Genomic DNA, 22,709 nt, shown 5'->3' with positions numbered 1-22,709 from the left:
ATATTCAGTGTTCTCCGGGGAGGTATTAGAGGCTGGAGAAGACAATGTAGGAGGAGTTGTTGCAGAAGAGTCGGAGCTAGTAGTTTATTGAGTTCTAATCAGTGAATTTAGGTATGTAAAATATTTAATAAGTACAGATGGTTTGGTGGTCAATCTCTTCTATTTACTACACTTTGGGATACAAAGGTTGTCACTTAAGCTTACTATATGTATGTGAAATGTTACATGTGAGCAAAAATGTCCCTTACCAACCCATCGATGTCTGGTGTCAGGTAAGGGATCTCTCAGCTTGGAGGGGTAACCTTGAGAGTGGTCCCTACTCAAGGGGAGATCACTGCTGCATAGTCAGCTGCCGTAGAAGGAGAGAGCTCAACAGGCCCTGATGGCTGCAGGTATTTATAGTGTAAAGTGGTTGATTTGTAGTCAGATTTTCTGCTGTGTAAATGCAGTTTCAGCCTCTTACCTTCCCAGTTTCCAGCCAAATGGGTTTTTTGGAGGTTTGGTGCTGAGTCCTCATTGATGGTTTCACACAATAGGATTAACTTCAGTTAGGTCTACTTGCTGAGCATCTGCCCAGACCAAAGTTCAGTTAATTCAAACAGGAGGAATGCATCCATGTCAGGAGGTGGCAAAAGATAAGAATGCACAGAGCCAAAATCTGCCACTTATAAAAATCTGTATCAAAGTAGTAACAATTTGTGGACATGGGATCTCCCGTAATAAAATGCTACAGAAAATTTCTTCTAGGTTGTGGCTAAGATAAATTCCTGTCAGCATGTCAGAAAATCCTCTATGATTGAAAGTAAGAATGTAAACAATATATCTTTGATAAATCAGGATAACATTAGTGAGGCTACCACAGTAACTGTTTTGCCATGAAATGGATGACTGAAGTGTATTAAATTTATTTTTGTTTTAAAATATCTTAACTAGGACCTACTTGGCGCAACTCTTTTATAATAGCAAGTACTTCCTTTTTCTGAGGAGAGTTCAATTTCAAGGTATCAAAGCACTTGAAATAGGTGGGAAGTTTTATTAGTCCTTTATAGATACGTATCTGGGATGCTGAAATGAGGATGCTCATTTGTAGTACCTTAATGTTGGGTACCCTGACTTGATGTGGGTAGGATTTGGCTCTTGCTGGTTCTATGAGCCTAAATAATAAAAGGCAGTTCTAAGTCAGATGGTGGGTAAGTCTTGCTAAAATAAAAACTTCCCAGCTTTTCTTACCACAAAATATGGTTCTGCTGACTCATCTGGGACAGATTTTAAAATAAAACTCTCTACTGTCTGAGCCCTGTGAACACCCAGATTGCCTTGTTACTGTAGACCCTGAAAAAAGATACCATTTCTCTAAAACAACCTCTTGACAGGGCAAACTCTTTTCCTTCTAGGATGTCTTGTCTTGCACCTTTTATGAAGTTTTCTTTTAGCCTAAAGATTGTCCCTCAGCATCAAAGAGGTCTTTCAGCTGCTTTGGAAAGACTAGGAAGAGCAGGCAGACTTGGTTGATCTCTGACTGGTATACTTAGTCACCATCCTTTGTAAGGAGGTAGTTGGGCTTTAAGGACATTTTGCTAGTGAACATTTTGGTCATACATAAACATATACACAAGTATCTCTAACAAGCCTGTACGTGAACAATAGGTAACTGTTTCATGTACTGGCCTGTATTTTGCACTGGTAAAAATGTGCATTTAATTCTTCATTCAAGAAAATGACAGCAATAAAAGGTTAGACAAGATTTGTTATTTTCACTTAGCATAGATTCTGCAGTTTTCATTGCACCAGCAGAACCATTTTAATCTGCTACTTTTTTTTTCCATTTTGCTACTTTGTAGTAATGGCAAAGAAATTTTATAAGAAATCTTTCTTGGCTTGAGATTGAGGGAAGTCATTGAGAGCCACATTTCGCTCTACCACGTAATACATAAATCTTACTTTAAAATGTTTTATATGCAGGCGTGAATTTTTCAGCCAGGAAGATGTTCAGAAGCAAAAAGGGCATGTAGGGTTCTGGTTCCCTGGAATAGCACTGCTTGAATTTTCAGAATATGAAAATCTCTCCACATATGTTTTAGTTTTGCGAGCATAGAAAGCTAGTGTTTAATACAAATATCTTAAATATATTTACAATCTAACTGTTGTCAAGCAAATGACATTACCTATCTCTCTGTTGTGCATTTGTTACTTGGAGGGTATCTTTGTCACTGGGACATACCAGAATAATGCAGAATGGCCTCAGTTATTGCTAAACCTGCAGGGTTTTACTTGTTTTGTTGTTTCAAATCTCAGCTATTTAAGGGGTTTCTCCCACATGCGAAACCGATCTACTAAAGCTAAAGTAGTTTTAAATTGGATCACATTTTGGTACCATTCCATGTAAGAATTTCAGGAAAACTATACTTGAAAAGTAAGGAATACTTAAGAGTCTGACACAACTTCCCATTTTTAACACTGCTAAAACAGTGAAACTTAAGTTTAAGTATCTCTTATATGTCACACTTCTGGAAGTTTTCCAGACAAAGTATAATCATGCTGCATTCAGTTTTGGAAGGGTGTATGTGTTTATCTTATGTTTGTGGGAGTGAGAAACAGTAACACACATAGTAACATAATAAGTAATGGAACTTTTTAACAGAAAATAATCTGATAAAAGAAAACTAGTTTATCAAGCTAATTTTTTCACATGAGTCCCTGCAAGACTTGATGTTTGGTTAATAACGATTATTTTTTCTGAGTCATTCACACCCCACCCCCCAAAAAAATCTAAAAAATGGAGAACTTGTTCTTTGCAGAATTTCTATTATGTTTTGGTGTCATCTCACTTTCAGCTGTAAAGCAAGAGATAAATATTGGAAAAAGAGCAACACTGTCTTAAAAGTAAACTTTTCATCAGGACTATTTAAAAACCTTATCAACTAAATTCATATTAATATTTACTTGCTGTCAAATTTAATCATGCTCTGTGGAAAAAATAATCATTCATGCTCCCTGTTTAATTGAAGATCTAAGTAATGAAGTCATCTAACATTATTAAGACTTTTATACTTAAAACTAACCAAGCATAATATAAAGTGCTTTTATTTTTAAATGCAGAAGCACTGAAGCAAACATGAGATCTAGCATACATTTTTTTGCTAAGTTTGGTGTTTATTATGATGTAGTGCATCTTGGTATTGCTGACTTTTTCATAGCGTGTCGATAGAAATTAAATAATATCCCACTTTGCTGACAATTTGTTGTTACTCTAAGATCAAATTTATATTCACTTTATATTCTAATTTATGGTTTAGTCATCAAAGTGACCATTGAAGTGTAAGGTTCATAAATAACTATTTGAATCAGCCTAGTGGGAAATGTGAAAATAGTGACAGATTACTGTCATTTTGTTCATGTCAGTCACTGTACAATTTGCTTCGATGTTATAAAAGTAGCTTTATAAAGCTGAAAAGCATGGAGGAACATTAATCTCTGTGCCTTAGTCCTCCTCTGCTTGTTATTGGTTTCGATTTAAAGTAGTGGCCAGAGGAAGGAACAACTCTGCTTCTTTTCTTAACACTGAAGATTTTTTGTGTGTGTTTACTGTGTAAACAGCACAATTTGTGGTGTCTTCCCTGTAAAGAAGGGAGTTGTGAGAAATGCGTTGTCACAAGCAAGTTTGAAATAGCAAGTTTTCAAAAGTTTTGAGGTTTATTGTAATAGCCATTCTCCAGCTATGCTAACGTGATGTCATTTGTGAGTTTCCGTCACTATGGGAATGTTAGCCGTAGGAGAATTTGCCCCTCTGGAGGCTTTAGTATCAATTATACTGGTTTTGACATCACACAACTACAGTACTCTTCAGTAAAACGGTTTTGATATTTCACAGCTTTCGTTTGTCCCTTTAAATAACCCAAACTGATGGGAATCATAGTTTGCACAAATTGTTAGCAGGGAGACAAGAGATGCACTGTGAGCGGTTAGACAGTCAGGATATGTGGATCCGCTTCCTTTACAGCTGGCTGGTCAGCAGCGTTTTCTAAGGGAACAGATGAACTTTTCTTAGTCTGAGTTGTTCTTCCTCAGGCTTGATCTCGTACTGTTCCCTTCAGATGTGCAAAAGAATGAAAAAATGTGGTTTTGAAGTATGAGAACTTTGTTAAAAAGGTTCCACTGATAATGGTAACTATTGAGTATTTGCAGCTTTTTTCATGTTGGCAGCATGTTGTAAGTACATTCTAATCCTTGCAATATTCATTGATTATAGTAACTTTAGCTCCATTTCTTTTAATGAAATGCTTCATGACTATGGCTTGATAAAAGCCCGTGTCATACCAAGTGTGAGATTTCAGTCTCATGTTGTTTTTGTTTCTCCATGTTTGCCATTTTTAGTAAAAATTATTTTGGTCTTGTTTTGAAATTTGTGTAAAATAAAAACAGTCCAACAGTTCTTCTGGATTTTTTTTTTTCAGCAAGCCAAGTTGCCAGTGCAGCTGTGTGTAGCCAAGCACTGCGCCTTCTTGGGATGTTCATGAGCAGTATCTCATCTTAGCAATATCATAGATTCAAGTAACAGCTGAATGGAAAATGGAAATGATAATGAATGAATGTACTAATACAGCACTCATATTATTATGAACTGGTAATAATATAGCCACAGCATAAGGAAACATATTTCTGTTAATCAAATTCATATAAATATTAAAGCATGTTTAATATTAGCAAGACAAGCAATTTGAATTATAGTTACTCTAAAAAACAAATTGTAGAAGTACCTTAGTTTACTGCACCTGCTTTGGATTTTATTGCTCATCCTTCGTGGCTTTATCAGCAAATACTCCCGTTGTTTTCCATAGTTCAGTTCTAGTAATCCTGTGAGTGATATCTGGCAATAGCAGGTAAATTAGTAAATGCCAATGTGCATGTGTATCTCTGGACTGAAAGCATATTGCTGAGCATTCAGAGGACTGCTACCAATTTACGCATTTGTGAGTGACATTGGAATTGACCGTCTCAAGGAACTTCTCAACCTTCAAGAAATATCCTGTATATATGAAGATACCTGTGTTTATACTGCAAAGCACTGTAAGCTGGATGCTTTTAGCAGGAGAAGGTTCATTATGAAAATTCCTATTGGTAGTTTTAGTTTCAGGGTGCAAGTTGTATTTGTCTAATTTTTATGAATATATAAGAAAGTTGCAACACATGGTCTAATGTATTTAATTATGTTAGCAGTTTTGAAACCAAGAGGAAAGAATAGCTGGAAAAGCTCTTTAAGCATTCTGAGTACAGAGTGCAGCACCCACAACCACTGTTCAGGAATGTATATGACTTTGGCAAGTCATGTTTTCCTGTTGGCACCCAGTTATGTTGGAGCTCTAATATGGCTTCCTCTTATCAAGTTTGTCACTGCAAGGAAGTTTTAAAATCACAGATTAATTTACTGCTTTTCCTCAGAAGCTCCTTGAATTTAAATTTTTTGTTTAACAATGACAAATACCTATTTTTCTAAAAAAAATTACAGACTTACAGCTCTTAGATAAGAGGAGTGTTCTTGGAAGCTTTCTGCTTTTTTACTAGTGTCATATATTTCTATTTATTATAGTTGCACCTACACATTCCAACCAGGATAGAGCCAACATTATGCACAGTGTGCTATTCCTATCTCTTCAACATGTACTTTGTTAAAGCAAGTGTAGACACAGGAAAGAGCTTTCAAATGCCTCATTCACAGAAGAGGAGCAGGTGAATGACATAATCAAACAATGGACAAAGATCCTATTAAAACAATTTTGTCAAGTTGCTGCACAGTATCAGGTTTTGAAGGTAATGAAGCATCTACACACTTCTAAATACTTGCAATGGCATCTAGAATTTAGTAAGTGGTGTGAGCCTCTTGCACTTCTCTTTGCTCCTAGCCTGTTGTAATACAGGCAGTCAGTTTTTCATTGCTGTAGCAGATCATCAGTTCTCCCTTGATTGGTTCCCTGCATGCATTTACAGCAATTGTGCTGGAAGCCTGTGGCAAAGCCAAAACATGAATTGAAATCAGCTGACTTTGGTTTTTAGAAGGCTTTGGGGGGATTTTTCTGTGGGTTTGTTTCGTGTTTTCTTTAAATTCCAAAGCTCTTTGGGGTGATATTTTTCAATATTTTTTTCCTCAAGGTCATTTAAATCCTATTTATTATGTTCAGGTTGCACTTACTTTCTGTGGGATTTGAAAACATAACTCAAGAAATATACATTTGTATATGTCGTCTTTTATAACAGTAGCCTAAAAGGAAGAATATGATTAAGAAAGTAACAGAAATCCTTAACATACATTAGGTTTTAGTGCTCCTTGGAAAGAGACACAGATGCAGATGGAAGAAGGTATAGCATAGGATGGATAATACCTGTCTTTTAGTAAACAAAAGAAAGCTTGAAATCGAAATGGGGAGGCATTAAATTCAGAGCTATATTGAATACACTTTATGCCCAGTAAATATCCATAAGGTTTTTTTGGGGGGAAAGGGAGGAGGAACAAAGAAATAATTGTAATAGGAGTGACTTTGAAAAAGGTTTGGTAAATTTGAACAGAAACCTAGGTAAATCAGAACTTGGCCCTTCACAGGACATGTTAGCAGTGGGGTCCACTTTGGCCAGCCTTTTCAAATAGATTTTCGTCCTGGCATGTAGGATAGCTTTGGAGATATGCAATGTTGTAACAGATGCCAAAAGCCCAGAGCTGTCCTATCAGCTTAATTTCTGGCATCTCAATGTGCAGGAAGTATAACAGACACTTTACCCATCTTCAGGTGGCACGGCTCTCCAGGTTACACCTGCGGGAGTCTCCAGAGCAGTGTTACTCCTTAGGCTGTCATTTAACTCTCCTGATGGAGAGCAAGATTGTATTTTCACAAGTGATTTGCTGCTGTTTGCTATGCTGACTAAATTACAAGTGGCAAGTTCTGCCTGCAATATTAAATACCAAAGTAGACCCTGCGTTGAAAGTAACCTTTAGCCTACAAGCAAGGGCGATTGAGAGATGGAATGAGGCTTTGTCTTTCAGATCTAAGAGCCTTAGTGTAAAACACAGCATTTGATGTATGCAGCAACTTTTCCTAAAAAAAAAAAAACCATGAAGACTGACTGTTGGCAGCTGCTTTTAAAATACTTTAATGATCTGTCATGAAGAGCTGTCATTATTTTTGTTACATGTATTTAGTGGCTAATCCAGTGAGGTTGGGGCCTTATCATAAATAACAAGTAGTTATATAATGCATCCAGAGCTCTGAGCATCTGATGTTTTGCACAGAGGAGGGCTGGCTGAAGGACAGGAGAAGGACTTTCTAGTGAGCAATTTCGCGTGGCAATATGTCACAACCGATCAAGTAAATGCTAGGTATAAACTTCCACATGGAAAAGAGTAAGTTTCATCAGTCTGGCTGGTTAGTAGCTTCTTGAAACAGCAGCACGGATTGAACCAGTTTGTGCTGAAGAAAGCTTCAGAAGCAAGGAAAGCTCATGTTCTCAGGGAAACGTGATCATCTACTGCTTGTCCCTTCATGCTTTCTGCTTTCCTGTGTTTGGTGTCTCAAGAGCTTCTGCCCAGTGTGTAAATGAATACGGTTCATAGGGGTGGCTGTTGCAACAAAACTTCAAGGGGGCATCTTCCAGGTCAGGTGAGTAACAGCAAGTGCATGTATGTGTGTCCTAGTATAAATATAAAGTATTGCCAAGAGAGGGAAGGTGGAAATCAGTGCTGGTAATTTTGGTCACAGCTCAAATGGCTCCTGCCATGTTTCTAATCTGTGTGATCTTGAGTTGAAGCCTACTGATCGGTTTGTAGTGGGTTTGAAGATTGAGTTTCTAGCATTAAAGTATATTAACCTTTGAGCAACTTTGTCTTTCTTGTTCTGTGCTGGCTGCTGCAGAGCAGCACGTTTGTGGAGGATCTCTTTTTTTACTAATTAGGAAAAAGAGAAGTATGGCAGTTTTGTGTGTTATTTATGAAACATATAACCTTGTAAAAGCCTTGCATATGTATTGTGACTTACGTTCACATCAGAACATAGATCTCTCCTGAGCATCCCCTTTCAGTGGTGTTATCCTGGGGTAGACCAGCTTTAAGTACAGCTAGACCTTGAGGAAATGAAAGGGATTTCTGTTTTGAGGACTTCCGAAAAAAGTGAGAGAGGCAATAGTGCTGTTATTACAAGTGATCTCTGTTTTATCTCGTGCAGTTTGTTGGTTGTTTTTCAATCTGTTGTTGTTGTATTTAGCTTTCTTTGCTGAGAAAACTTTCCTTCCTGGTTTTGTACTGCTTATTGAAAGGAGACAGCGTCAGGTTCAATGGCACTGCAACTGAGCAGGCATGAAGACTACAGACTACACTACAGAAGGAGTTTTGGCACATTTTGTCTGGTGCCTCAAATCCCCATGACTCTGTTCTACTGCCCTTGAACTGCAGTCTGTAATTCAGGATGACAATGTTGGTGTTGATGCCCTCACTATCTGACAAGTCACCTAGTCCTGTAGCTGTGGTACAATTCTATTTTCAATGATGTTTTCTCCCTCCATGCTCAGTCATCAGTATCTCAGCATATTACAGTTAGTTTTTCCCTTTACAGCTAACGAAGGGAAGAGGAAGCATTTTAGCTCCTCTTGATGCTACTTGCATTCTTTTCTGGCCTTTCAGCTGGCCATGCTTCTCACCTCAGCACATTGAAAATACGGTATGTAAAATCTTCCCCTGCCACTCTAAATCAGATACCTTTTTTTGTTTCTTCCACAGATAGTTTGTCAAGTCTAAAGAGTTTCTTCTCATCTTCATTCTCAGCCTTCAGAGACCTCTATTTGTCCTATTTGCTCCAAGAATCTGGCTTCATGAGTGCTTTTTATTTGCCCATCTTATTATCTTCATGCTTCTTCTGTTGGTTCAGTCACTCAAACTCTTCCATTATACCAGTTGCAAAGGTGCCAGTTGTTTTCGTATTTTAAAATTGCTTATCAAAATGAAACCTGTTTATAAACCTCGCCAATGTTAACTGTCATTTAATAAACATCTGAAAAAAGTTACTTTAAAAAAAAAAAAGCCTTCTTCATGGTCCTCTGTATTGGTTGTGTCTGCATGTACTGTAATCTTCTGGGGGTCCTTTGAATACCCCTGTGGTTTAGCATAGCTCCAAACATGGTCTCTGTTACTAATACAATTTAACTTAATTGCAGCCAGGGAAATTCAGTTATCTAGTTTTATTTTGGCAATAAACATAAACATGTGTGGCCTTCACATAAAGCTCTTTCAAACAAAGACACTTTAGCATTGACATGCTATGTTTAAATTTATCTTTTTTGCAGTAATTTGGATTCTGTCTAGTGTCTCTGTAGTAAGCTGCTTGTATTTGAGGGAAATGTTTGATCCATGAGGTTGTGATTGAAGGCCAAGCTTTAGTGAAGAAAGTTGCTAGACTCCAATATCAGCATGTCTGATCCAGCCCTTGGAAGTTGAAGCAGGGAAAACTGTTTTCTAGACAAGAGTGTAGAGAGAAGTTTAATTAGTGTTTACGCAGTCTCCTTGGTACTGGTGCATTGCTGCTGTCTTTAGCTCTGTGCTTTCTGAGGTGAGCCTGGGTTATTTTTTTGGCTGTTGAAAGCTATAGCTGCAGTGCCCTTCATCTTGGTGACAGGCATTATGCCAGTACATTAATTCTGAAAGCAAGTACAAAGAAGAAGAAAAAAGAAGCCCAAACTCTTCCAGTCATATTTAAATCACAAATTGACTGATTCCTGTTGTTATTTTCTTTGGGGTATGTCAGATGTATGCGTCCCCCCTTTGAGGTATGGACTGCCTGAACGTCCTTTCTAGGCTGGCTGCTTTGCAGGACATGAACCATTACTAAGCAGGGTTTCGAGTTCACCTTTATAATTTGGTAACCTGTAGAATGTACAGAAATACATACTTTGAAATGAAGATCTGATGTTTATCCTGGTAACGAGGTCTTGTCCCTCCCCAGGGCAGTTATGAATATTGCACTGTAGTGGCTAAATAATACGTTCATAGTCTTTCTCCTGTGAACATCATCCACTCACTGAGCAGTTGCTTTGGTAATTTTTTACCATATTTTCATCCAATTGTATGGCTAGAGAGCATTATGTGACCTAATCACTTAGCCTTTCACATTAATACAGATCTTGTTTGTAATTCTGTTGATTTTGTTGTGGACCCAATGCTTTGGTTATGTATTCAGATGATCTTAATTTTAATTGAAAGTACTTTTTGTCTCACAGCAGTCTAATTTCTATGCACATTTGTCAGTAGTGAATACTTATGGGGGGTGATTACTCTCTAACTGCTTGTGCCAGTATACCTCTGGGAGGTTAATCAATCTTGTGCTTTTTAATTGACATCAATAATGTGTTTACATTTATCAATGTTTCTTAATTGTCAAGTTATAACAGTGGAACTTCAATAATAAATCATGCCAATTGTTAACTTCATACATTAGATTTTTTAAGAGTCTCCTTAAGCAGTTTGACGTGTTGTAAATTGCTTTTAAATGATTTGTATGTATGCTCATGGGGGAAGGGGGGGGAAATTGGTATGCAAAGTCGTGCTGTAGAATAATACTGAAGAACTAATCCATTGACAGTAAAATACCTTTTCCACATGTATGGTATGCTTTATGGGTAAAAAAAGGAAGTAAGTCTTTTCAAAGTGCTAGTTTTATTACTAATAATTTTGTAGGTATGACAGTACACATACATTTGTTGTGCCATCTCAAGGGCTTTGTCAGGGCTGGGACTGTTTCCCTTCTCTCAGCTGTACAAGCAAGGCAGAGGGCAGAGAGAATTACTAGTACTACTGCTCCTTTCCAGAAGTAGCAGCGAGCTCTGGGAGATCAAAGCACCCTGATCTTAACTGTACGTTTCACCACATGCCTGTCCTTATGAAATTGAGGTGGAAATGAAGGAGGCTACTTCTGTTTAAATTTAAGCATATATTTAAAGGCTTTGGTGCATAGGGAACTAAATTATTTGCCCAGGTTCCCAAAAATACACTTACAGCAGGAATTAAAGCATGATAGTCCAACACCCTCTATCTCAGTAGGTATCCCCTTATCACGTACCTCCCTCTCTTCTCTGTCCCCTTTACATCAATGTAGCAGTAGACTGGAGGAAAAAATCTGCTTAGACAGAAATCTGGCAGGATGCTGACCACATTATTTGTCAGTCTTACCGTGTTTTGTGGGCCACACCAAAGACAATATAAGAATTAAAAACCCTGCCTAATGAGCAATGAAGAAAGACTTAATAGTTAATGCTGTTATTTTCTAGTTAAGTGAGAGCCAGTGTGAACACCAGGATAGGAAAAGAGAATAGTAGGGAAGCAGCTATTTGTGGGTTTTACAATTTTACTTGTCTTTTTAATTGAGATCCTAAAGGTGAACTGCAGTTTTTCAAGTAAACCTACATATACATACAAAAATTCACGTAAGTCATTAATGTTGTTAAACTCAAATATGATATAAAATTAATTATTTTAATATCTTACCATGTAGGACCTAATTTTACAATGCTACTTGTGAAGGAGCTGTTGACTAAATTAGTTCTTATCTGAAATGCTGTAGAATTAAATGGTATTTTACATAGAATTAGAGATATACCATTTGCTTAAGTTGAAAATAAGATTAGAAAAACAAAATGTTTCTTTTGGGGAAAGAACAACAGGTGAGGAGTTGAAAGAGCTGGAGAATGACTATGACTAACCTCTTTTAAACAGTTTAAACAGTAGGAAAAAAATATTTATATACCTGATGATACCAAACCCCCTTTATCAAGAGGTGAGTAAAAAATTCACCAGGGTCTCAGTCCTAGGAAACTGAAGGACCGATTTAAACATCTAAATCTTGATGCAGGTAGCAAAGTTCCCTGTCATTTGTGCAATTCAAGATCAGACATGTCTGCATTCATGTTTCTTTTGCCTTTTTTGTTCTCAGTCCCGGCGCCATCTTCACGTAGTACTCTAGCTTAGCACTCTAAAATATCATATTTCTCTGTATTTCAAAGAAGATACTGTTAGTTGAAAACTATTGTTAATAGACTGATAGTTTTTATTTTACTTCTTTGAACTTGTATGAGAGAAAAATGGCTGGCAAACAGGCGAGTTAAACATTAGTATGAAGCCTGATGCCATCCTACCTAGTGTTGTGATTGAAGTTTCTATGTCTGTTCTTTAGCATGGCAGATTAAGTACATTCATGTTGCACGTAGAGGGCTTTGTAGTAAGGTGCTTGTGTGAATAAGTTATATTTAGTTACAAAAACAGGTATCTGGGGTGCAGCTGATATGGCATGTGCCACAAAACTGCTGTGCAGGTTCTGAACTAGAGGTTGTTTGCATCCATGTCTAGAAGGGTAACCTGGGATTGGCATGTGAATGTGTGAACACAAGTCTTTAAGAAGTGGTGACCTTTCAATGGCATTCACATTGTATTTGCCCTTTTGATTTCAAACCTAAGATACCTAAGATGTACATGAACCTAAATTTAGTTTGGCTGTTGGCGTGAAGAATGTAAAATCTTGTGTGAATTAAGTTCAGAAAAGATTATTTTCATGTGCTGTCGTCCAAAAATATATTTACTGCCAGCATAGCCTGAACGGTAGGTTAAACTAGTTCAATTGCCAGGTTTTCCACTACTTTTGAGGTAGACTGGAATTGCTGCTACCAGGTCCTCAGGTTGGATATGTCTTGAAACCTAAGTGAGCCTGGTACAGGAAACTTGTCTCTTAACCTTCTTCCTTTCCTCAGACATCCTACATTGAGTGAATACTGAGGCTACTGAGAAAGTAAGGAGTGTAATGAATATCCATAATGTATATTCTCATTGGCTGAAAAGAGAGGATGGTTCTTTTGTTCGGAGAGTACCTGAGCAGATTGATAGCAAAGATCCAGTCTTACATTTGTACATTTATGCTGACTTATATGGGTGCTCAAGAGCTCAAGGTACTCGAGAAGTCACTACAATGTACGCTCCAAAATTACATAAGCATTCGAGAACATGAGACTTTTCCCTCTAATACAGTTTCCTACTTGGAAAAAATCAATACAGTGTAAAAGTAGCACTTGTGGTCTCTTTCACCTTTTGGTAAAGTACAGGCCATCTATGTTTCTATTTCTTTCCTAAATCTTTAGCTAAAAGGAGAGTAACTTCACGTAGCTATCTGGCAAATCTGTGGGGAGTGCTTCCTTCAGGGAGTAATTTGTGAGCTCCACAGTGCGCTTTATATTTTTCACAGGTGCTTAGCATGTGCATCTTGTGTTGTAAAGCTGAAAGCTCTGGGTAGAGGAGGTCTTGAAGTACCCAGTAACCATTGGCACTGTTGTGCTTGCTGACAAGGAGCCTTTGAAGCTCAGCTGATCAGACTTCAGTGATGGTACTTCCAATTTCAAAGGTTTGCAATGGTCTAGAGTTAAGAATTTGTTTTTTAAAAACAAACTACACAGCTTTTACCATTCTGTGCAAGTCAGTAGTCAGTTCATACCTGACTCCCCTGTCATGATGATAGTTGATCTGGAAGTAGCAGCAGATAATTCAGTGAAGATAAGGTTACATTTTTTTGTATATCCATGTAAGGCGGTAAAACCCAGCTCTATAGCACATTGGTTTTGGTAGTGCTGCTTGATTTTGGTTTTTGTTTTCAACTTTTCATTTAAAGTAAGATTGGAGTTCTTTATTTGACTTGCTGGCTGAGGCTTTTTAAAATGTAAATAGCAGTCTTGTACCTGTAATACAGAGTGCTGCAAAGCTCAGAGAAGGAGAGTCTGACCTACTCTTGCAAAAGAAAACAAAACTGAGAAAGGGTGGAACATAGGAACAGAGAGATCCAAGGTTTCCTACCGTATAGTAATGGATATGACCTTTAATATTGAGGCCTTTGGATCAAATTTAAGTTGGCATTAAAATTTTCTAATAAATTCCCTGCTGAATCTCAGAGGTTTTTTCCTCAGATTTAATTCAATAAGGTCACAATAAAGCAAGTGCTGTCTGTGCTATTGTAATTGCTCTCAGCAGGCTGATAATAATATTGCAGAGAAGTGCTAGCTACTGTGCTTTTATTTCTTTCTTCAAGCACTTTCCTTCCTATATACTTGCTCCCCTTGCTCTCAGGTCTACCCTAAGTAGGAAGTGAAGCTGTTTTAAATGCCATTTGCTTCTCATTTTAACATGTTTTTGTAGTAATGCTTTCTTGAGTCCCTTCAACAAAAGGAATAAAAGCATCGCCTGTCTTATTGTGGAATAATTGGGGGTTTGCATTTCCTTTCCTTAATTCTCATCCAACCTTTATGCATTAGATTCAACCACCAAGTTCTTAAAAGCTGATATTCCTAAAAATACAATGCTTAGTTCATTTTGGCTTGGTGCTTTTAGGGTTATGGAATAGACGTACAGCTAAAGAAGTTTCTCTCAGGCACATGAGGAGAGACACTGAATACCCACTGTCCTATGTTTCATAAAAAAATGACAAATTGCAGCTCATCACAGTGAGACAGATGGTCCTGCCCTTGTAGATGAACACCACATCTTCTTTTGCAACATGACTTTTAGAACAGCATTGTTAATGTGATGTTTCTTGTATGAATGCAAATTTATGCTTAGCAAGACACTAGTCGATCTATTACTAGTGTATTGGAAGTAGACCGGTACAGTAAATAAAGGCAAATGCAGAGTGCTGTGATCATGGTTCTCTCTGTAATTCCATATGAGTATGAGAGACGCAGTGCACCTTCAGTATCAACTCTGCATGAGCTGCACTAATGTACACTAAGTTTCTAGATGCAACTTCCTCCTTTTTCCTATCAGATCTGCTGTCTAAAAATGTCAAGTTTGTAGTGGTGGCATGTTAGGAGCTGTGTACATTATGGCTGGTCTTTTTTTAACAAATGAAGAGGTATTTTAAAACATTGTAACTAGATCACATGATTAGCATTTTGGGGTGACAATGGACCAGTCTTGTAGGTGTGGGACTAGATATGTTTTTCTTGATTGTGGACACAAGTAATAATTCATGTTCCCCTACTTTAGCATAACTGGTAGCTCAGGCCTTTGCAGTTTCAAAGGATCAACCTGGCCATAGCTGAATACTCCTGCCTGGTATCCACGTATGGCTTCCCATACCCTAAGTGGCTTCACACTTACGCGTTGCGGTTTAGCCCCAGCCAGCGGCTAAGCACCACATGGTGGTATGGGGAGGAGAATGGGAAGACAAAGATAAACCTTGTGGTTGGGATAAGGACAGTTTACAGGGACAGCAAAGGGGGAGGAAAAGAACAACAACAGTACTTAAAATATCCAAAGTGGGTGATACACAATGCAATTTGCTCACCACCTGGAACCTGATGCCCATCCCCCCCCTTATATACTGAGCATGACATCATATGGTATCAAATATCCCTTTGGCTAGTTTGGGTCAGCTAACCTACCTGTGTACCTTCCCAGCTTGTTGTGAAAATTAGCTCTATCCCAGCTGAAAACCAGGACATTATGTACCCCTTATTCTATACCATCTATGTCATGCCCAGATCCTATACTTCCAATTAATCACCACCACTTTTCCTGTTTTTGAGATATAGATAGATATATAGAGATAGATAGATACATACATGCAGGTATCATTCCCTTAGTCTATGGGCCATCCCTCTAAAATGTCTGTTGAGTTCATTTAGTCCATGACTTTGGGCTCCATCTGTCATAACAGTCTCTTAGGGCAGGAATGATGATGCATGCTGTTGGACTGTTGCATGCTACATCTGGAGCTCATGGGTGGTGTATCTGGCATGGCCCATGCTTGCAGTCTGTGGGTTGAACATGTCAATTTCTAGGAAGTTGTTGGGTGCTGCTTGCTGAAGTCAATTCTAGTTCCGTCATTGCTGCATTTAGTTAATTTGGGTGATTCTTACTGTAATACCATTGATATGGCATATAGCAATTGTAGTAGTGATGACATACAATGGTACAGTTATTTAACAATTAACATCATACAATTTAATTTATTGGCTGTTCTCACCCAAAATCAGATCCCCTTGAGATACATATTTAACTGCCCCCTCCTTCCGCATCACCCACATAGTGTACCCAGGTCCGTGAGGAAAAGCAATCCTGCAGGTGGGTTTGCCTTTGCCTGAAGCAGGGCTAACCCAGACGGTCTTCCCCAACATGTTCACGTGCACTACGGGGACTTTATCCCCTTCTACAGTATGTGGAAGTTTTGACTGGGCAGAGCCAGCTCTATTGGTAGATCTCCTCATGTTAACTAACCAGGTGGCCTTTGCTAAATGTGTATCCCACTGTTTGAGAGTCCCACCACCCATTGGTCTGTGTTGTCTTTAACAGTCCATTGTATTGTATCAGTTCCATTTTCCCAGAGGCTGGTGCATGAGGGGGTGTGATACACGGCACTCAATGCTGTGCCCTTTGGCCCAGCTGTCTATGCGGTTGTTTCAGAAATTAGTCCCATTGTCTGACTCAATTCTTTATGGGGTGCCATGTTGCCACAAGACTTGCTTTTCAAGGCCCAATATAGTTTTCTGGGCAGTTGCATGGGGCACAGGATGGGTTTCCAGCCATCTGGTAGTTGCTTCCACTGTTGTAAGCATATGGCACTTGTATTGGTGGGTTTGTGGGAGCATGATGTAATCAATCTGACAGGCCTCCACATATTTATATTTTAGCCATTGTCCTCTATGCCAGTCTTTAACCACTTGGCTTGCTTGATTGCAGCATGTATTTCACATTCATAGATACCCTGTGCAATAGTGTCCATGGTCAAGTTCACCCCTCAATCACAAACCCATCTGTATGTTGCACCTCTTCTTTGATGGCCTGAGGTGTTATGGGCCCACCGAACTGTAAATAATTCACCCTTATGTTGCCAGTCCAGATCTACCTGAGCCACTTCAATCTTAGCAGCCTGATCCACCTTGTGGTGGTTTTGATGTTCCTTAGTGGCCCGACTCTTGGGTACTTGGGCATCTATGTCATGTACTTTTACAACCAGCTTCTCTAGCTGGGTAGCAATACCTTGCCACAGTGGGGCAGGCCAGATGGGTTTGCCTCTGTGCTGCCAGTTGCTCCGCTTCCACTGCTGTAACCACCCCCACAGGGCATTGGCCACCATCCATGAGTCAGTGTAGAGGTACAGTGTTGGCCACTTTTCTCTTTCAGCAATATTTAAAGCCAGCTGGATGGCTTTCACCTCTGCAAACTGCCTCAATTCACCTTCTCCTTTAGCAGCTTCTGCAACTCATCGTGTAGGACTCCGTACAGCAGCCTTCCAGCTCCAATGCTTTCCCACAATACAACAGGACCCACCAGTGAACAGGGCGTATGGCTTCTTATTTTCTGGCATTTTATTATATGGTGGGGCCTCTTCAGCACACATCACCTCCTCCTCTGGTGATATTCTGAAATCTTTACCTTATGGCCAGTCTGTTATCATTTCCAGAATTCCTGGGAGACTGGGGTTTCCTATTCAAGCATGCTGTGTCATCAGTGCAACCCACTTACCATGCAAGTCATGCTATGTGGGGTAGAGGGGACCCTCCTTTTGAACACCCAGCCCAACACTGGCAGTCAGGGTGCCGGGAGAGCTGGGCTTCAGTACCAACCACCTCTGAAGTGGCTCGAACCCCTTCACATGCTGCCAGTATCTCTTTTTCAGTTGGAGCGTAGAAGGCCTTGGATCCTCTCTATCCTGACTCCAAAACCCCAGGGGTCAACCTCGAGTCTCTCCTGGTGCTTTCTGCCAGAGACTCCAGGTAAGGCTGCTCTCCCTGGCTGTGGTATAGAGCACATCTTTTACATCCTGGACTGGCCCAAGGGCTACTGCATGAACTGTTTCCTGTTTAATTTGTTCAAAGGCTTGTCATTGCTCAGGGCCCCATTTGAAATCATTCTTCTTCCGGTCACCTGATAGAAAGGGCTTCCAGTCAGACTGTAATTTGGAATATGCATCCTCCATAAACCCACAACAGCTAAGAAAGCTTGTGTTTCCTTTTTGCTAGTTGGTGGAGACATGGCTGCTATTTTGTTGATTACATCCATTGGGATCTGACAATGCCCATCTTGCTGTTTTATTCCTAAAAACTGGATCTCCTGTGCAGGTCCCTTGACCTTTGTTTTATGACAAAACCAGCTTTCAGCAGGATTTGGTTTATTTTCTTCCCTTTCTCAGAAACTTCTCCTGCTGTGTTGCCCCATACAACGATGTCATTAACGTATTGCAGGTACTCTGGAGCTTCACCCTGTGCCGATGCACTCTGGATCAGGCCATGGCAAATGGTGGGGCTGTGTTTCTGTCCCTGGGGCAGTCGATTCCACGTTCACTGGATGCCCCTCCACATGAAAGCAAACTGTGGCCTGCACTCTGCTGCCAAAGGGATTGAGAAAAACATATTAGCTGTATCACTTGGCTGCCTTTGATTCCAATTCCTGTTGAAGTTCTAGCATATCTGGCATGGCAGCACTCATCCGTGGTGTGACTTCATTCAGAGCATGATAGTTTACTGTCAGTCTGCACTTTCTCTTAGAATTTGGCACTGGCTATATGGGACTGTTAAAGGGTGAGCGGGTTCTGCTGATCACTCCCTGACTTTCCAGTTGATGGATCAGCTTATGGATAGGAATCAGGGAGTCTTGGTGTGATATTGCTGCCAGTGCACTGTTGTGGTAGCAATTGGAACCTGTTGTTCTTCAGTCCTGACCAACTCCACAACAGAAAGGTCCTCCAAGAGACTGAGCAAAGCAGATGACTGTTTAATTTCCTCTGACTCCAAGGTTTTTGGCTATGCCAAAAACCCACCAGTAAGTACCCTTTTGGGTCCTTGACATACCTTCTCCAGAGGTAGTCTATGCCAAAGATGCACAGAGCCTCTGGGCACAATGGGGTACTTTTGCCACTCTTTCCCAGTTAGAGACATTTTGGCCTCCTGTACAGTTAGCTGTTGGCATCCCTCGTTACTCCAGAAATACAATGAGGGTTTACATACCACAGCCATGTGAACAAACAAAACACCATTGTGACCAACAACTGTTTACCTAGTATAATAAATGCTTATAACAACTTTGCTGTAACACACTCTGGTCAGATCTGTCATTATCTCAACCCTTCAGATCCCACACTGGGCACCAAAAAGGACTGTTGTGGTTTAACCCCAGCCAGCAGCTGAGCACCACATGGCCACTCGCTCACCCCTCTTTCCTTGGTGCGGTGGGGAGGGGAATGGGAAGGCAAAGGTAAACCTCGTGGGTTGGGATAAGGACAGTTTACTGGGATAGCAATGGGAGAGGGAAATAACAGCAGCAGCACTTAGAATATACAAAATGGATGATACACAATGTAGTTTCTCACCCAATGACTGATACTCAGACCCATCCCAGAGCTTCAGTTCCTCCCTGACTAGCCTCCTTTTATGCTGAGCATGATGTCATGTGGTATGGGTCACCTGTCCTGGCTGTCTTCCTTCCCAGCTTCTGGTGAAAATTAACTCTATCCTAGCCAAAAAACAGGATATGCATGCAAAAACCACCACAGCATGCAGGCAGTTTTGATGTTGCAGTGTTGCTTGCATACCTGTGCTAAGTCAGCTTCAGTAATTAAAAAACAGCACATGATGATCTTCAGTCATTATGTTTCACCCACTTTCTTATTGTTCATAATTTCTTTTTTTTTTTTTTTTAATTGCCCTTGATGTCTACTCTTAGCCATGCATGGTGCTGGTATGATGTATACCGCAGTGCCAGCACACTTGAACTTCAGTGATAAAAACCATCACTTCTGCAGTGTGTGGAGTTTCTCCCAGCCAACATGCAGGCATGTGGACACTCCTGATCAATAACTACTCATTGCTTTTTACTTATGATATGCATGTTTTAATTTATATTTCCTGCTCCTGCCAGAGGGAACTAATTTCCAGTACCAGAGATGCAACACAGATACTTTAAAGCAGAATAGAATGGTCCTGGGATGAAATGATCTTACTGACCTGAAACGCTTCAAAAAGCTTGATTCCCAAGCCTGCTGTGGTTTGAGCTTGCAGTTTCTGAGATAGGTTAACATTGCTCATTGCACATTGTTGCTTTGTAAATTAAATAACGAAGCATTTGTGTGTGAGAGTTCCTGCTATAATTAGTAGTTAGGCTATGCTTTGAAAAGATCAGAATCTACATCACATGATGGTAGGGTCTGGAATTTGTTTTCCAAACTTGACTTTCAGTCGTAGAGACATGAAGTCTTGCAAAATCCAGGTTTGATTTATAATACTTTGTTGGTGTATTAACTGTAGAAACATGAGTAAATAATCAGATAGCCCTTTGTGTAGCATGATTTTTTTTTTCAACTAAAGTAATAATCTGGCTTGAGTTATTTAGAGAAAAGTTACTGTGGTTGAGATGACCTTTCCCTTAGTTCTTCTGTAGATCTCAACTGTGAAGGAGCGATAAGTTTCTTTGAAGGATTTTGGTAAAGCAGCAAAACCAAAACCTAGAATTCATGCCAGTTCTTGGCAATTTACATGTATGAATTGCTATTAGCCTGAAGCTTCTGAAGTGCTGTATGAATTGTAATAGCACTTCTGAATCAGTCTGCTTTTAGATCTGTCAAATAGCATATATTTAACACTTACTAGCCTACATACAACGTTTTAAAACCCTGCCACTCTTGCAAAAAATTTCAATTCCACATAATAATTTTGCCCTAGCTGTTACAATCACAGATCAATCTACAGAACATGGGATATGGGATATCCCAGCGTGGAATATGGACACAATAGTTAAAGCAAACTCACTGAACATCTGGTGTTTTTTGAAATATGGAGACAGAAATTTAGTGTTTGGGGTTTTTTTAAATTCTAGGCAGAATGGCCCTTTTTGCAGTAAGTAATAAAAAGTTTCATCTTTTTTCCTTGCACAGAAAGTAAGAGTTGAGTAGGTTTGAATATGGTGTTAGAAAGACTTGGTGTTTCAACCTGACATTTTAACCTGTGGTATTGTTACAGTTATTTATAAATGTTCCTCTCTTCACTACTCTCTGTCTCTTAAGAATGGTGTTCAACAACTTACTGTTGTGAACTGATCAGGTCAGAATGCTTTTGTAGTAAAAACCATGAAATACTTCCCAGTCCCATCTAAAATTTTTGGAAGAACTGAGGGCTTGATTTCCTGATTTAACACAAAGAATCTTTTGGTGTCATTTCTTCAGAGTAATAATGGGGCATTTCAAGTTTCTGTTTGTTTTCTTTTTTATGGTACTGGATAAGCAGGGCAGTTGGTAGAAATCACTTTGAGGGGGACAATGTAAATTCTAAATCACTGAGATCCATTTAAGCAATAGCTGTTCTGGAAATAATCCTATATTGGAAGAATCAATTGCAGGTGTTTCTGTGTCTCCGGGTCACGTTTGTATTGGTTTTGGATCAAGTAAGGTAACAACACACTTCGAGTGCCAGAAAACCTGAGAAGAGGAAGGAGGAGTTGATGACATTTCTTCGTTAATGTTCCTGTTCTCTATTATCACATTCAGGAGACTGTGACTAAAGTGATGCTGAATTGCTGTTTCCAAGATCCCATTGAGAAAAACTCACACCCTTAGTAAAAATCTGTGCTGTAGTACATATTGGACCATTTTTAGAAACATGTTTATTGCAAAAAAATTTCCACTTGGTTTTAGCTGAGATTCAGGTTTTGGAGGTATTAACCTGTTTGAAAATTCACTATAATTGTTTATCTGTGGTTGTGAAAGTTATCTGGAGATTTGGGGATGGCAGTGTCCTGGTTTCAGCTGAGAGGATTGATTTTTCTTCATAGTAGCTAGTGTGGGGATACGTTTTGGATTTGTGCTGGAGACAGCATTGATAATATAGAGATGTTTTTGTTCTATGGACTTATTGTTGAGCAGTGTTTACACGAGGCCAAGGCCTTTTCTGCTTCTTGCACTGCCCTGCCAGCGGGATGGCTGGGGGTGGACAAGAAGTTGGGAGGAGACACAGACAGGACAGGTGACCCGAACTGATCAAAGGGGTATTCCATACTATATGACATCATGCTCAGTTTATAAGGAGCTTGGGGGAAGAGGGGGGGGGGGGGCGGCGGCGTTCGGAGCAATGGCGTTTGTCTTCCCAAGTAACCGTTACGCGTGACGGAGCCCTGCTTTCCTGGGGATGGCTGAACACCTGCCCGCCCATGGGAAGTGGTGAATGAATTCCTTGCTTTGCTTTGCTTGTGCGCACGGCTTTTGCTTTACCTATTAAACTGTCCTTATCTCAACCCACGAGTTTTCTCACTTTCACTCTTCCAATTCTCTCCCCCATCCCGATGGGGGGGAGTGAACGAGCGGCTGCGTGGTACTCAGCTGCCGGCTGGGGTAAAACCACGACAGGCAGGAATGGAGAAATCACTTTTCAAAGATTTGTTTGGATTGTGATACTATATATTTAGTATTAAGCATTTTGTTGCTATTGTAGTAAGTACGAAAAAAAGCACTAAACTTCTAGTTTCTAGGAACATTTAGTCTGTTCTTGCTGGCAGAGTGTCCTGTAGGTATCAACCCACAATTATTTTGGCTTCTACCATTTGTTACTAATTGAACTAAAATGCAAGAAGGTTATAGTTATGTAGTAGAAGGTAAGACTACCAAGATAGGCAGCAAGACAATTCCAACTTTACGTGACACTGAATGATGCCAAAGTTAGGA

At 39.6% G+C, this 22,709-nt stretch overlaps 1 protein-coding gene across 5 annotated transcripts in view; it reads left to right on the top strand.

Moving 5' to 3' along the window:
- Nucleotides 1-22,709, top strand: part of LYRM4 (LYR motif containing 4) — a 94,142-nt gene that overhangs the window by 19,762 nt on the left and 51,671 nt on the right. Inside the window, exon 3 of one of the 5 annotated variants that reach the window (XM_075744982.1) lies at nt 8,759-12,774. The exons of the other annotated variants lie outside the window; for them this stretch is intronic. Within the exon in view, the coding sequence (XP_075601097.1) occupies nt 8,759-8,776 (18 nt within the window). The 3' untranslated portion in view covers nt 8,777-12,774. Of the gene's footprint in view, nt 1-8,758; nt 12,775-22,709 lie in introns of those variants that run through there. 5 annotated transcript variants of the gene reach the window in all.

The sequence above is a fragment of the Balearica regulorum genome, chromosome 2 (genome assembly GCF_011004875.1).
Source record: "Balearica regulorum gibbericeps isolate bBalReg1 chromosome 2, bBalReg1.pri, whole genome shotgun sequence".
Taxonomy (NCBI): domain Eukaryota; kingdom Metazoa; phylum Chordata; class Aves; order Gruiformes; family Gruidae; genus Balearica; species Balearica regulorum.
This window is presented reverse-complemented; position numbering and strand designations above follow the sequence as displayed.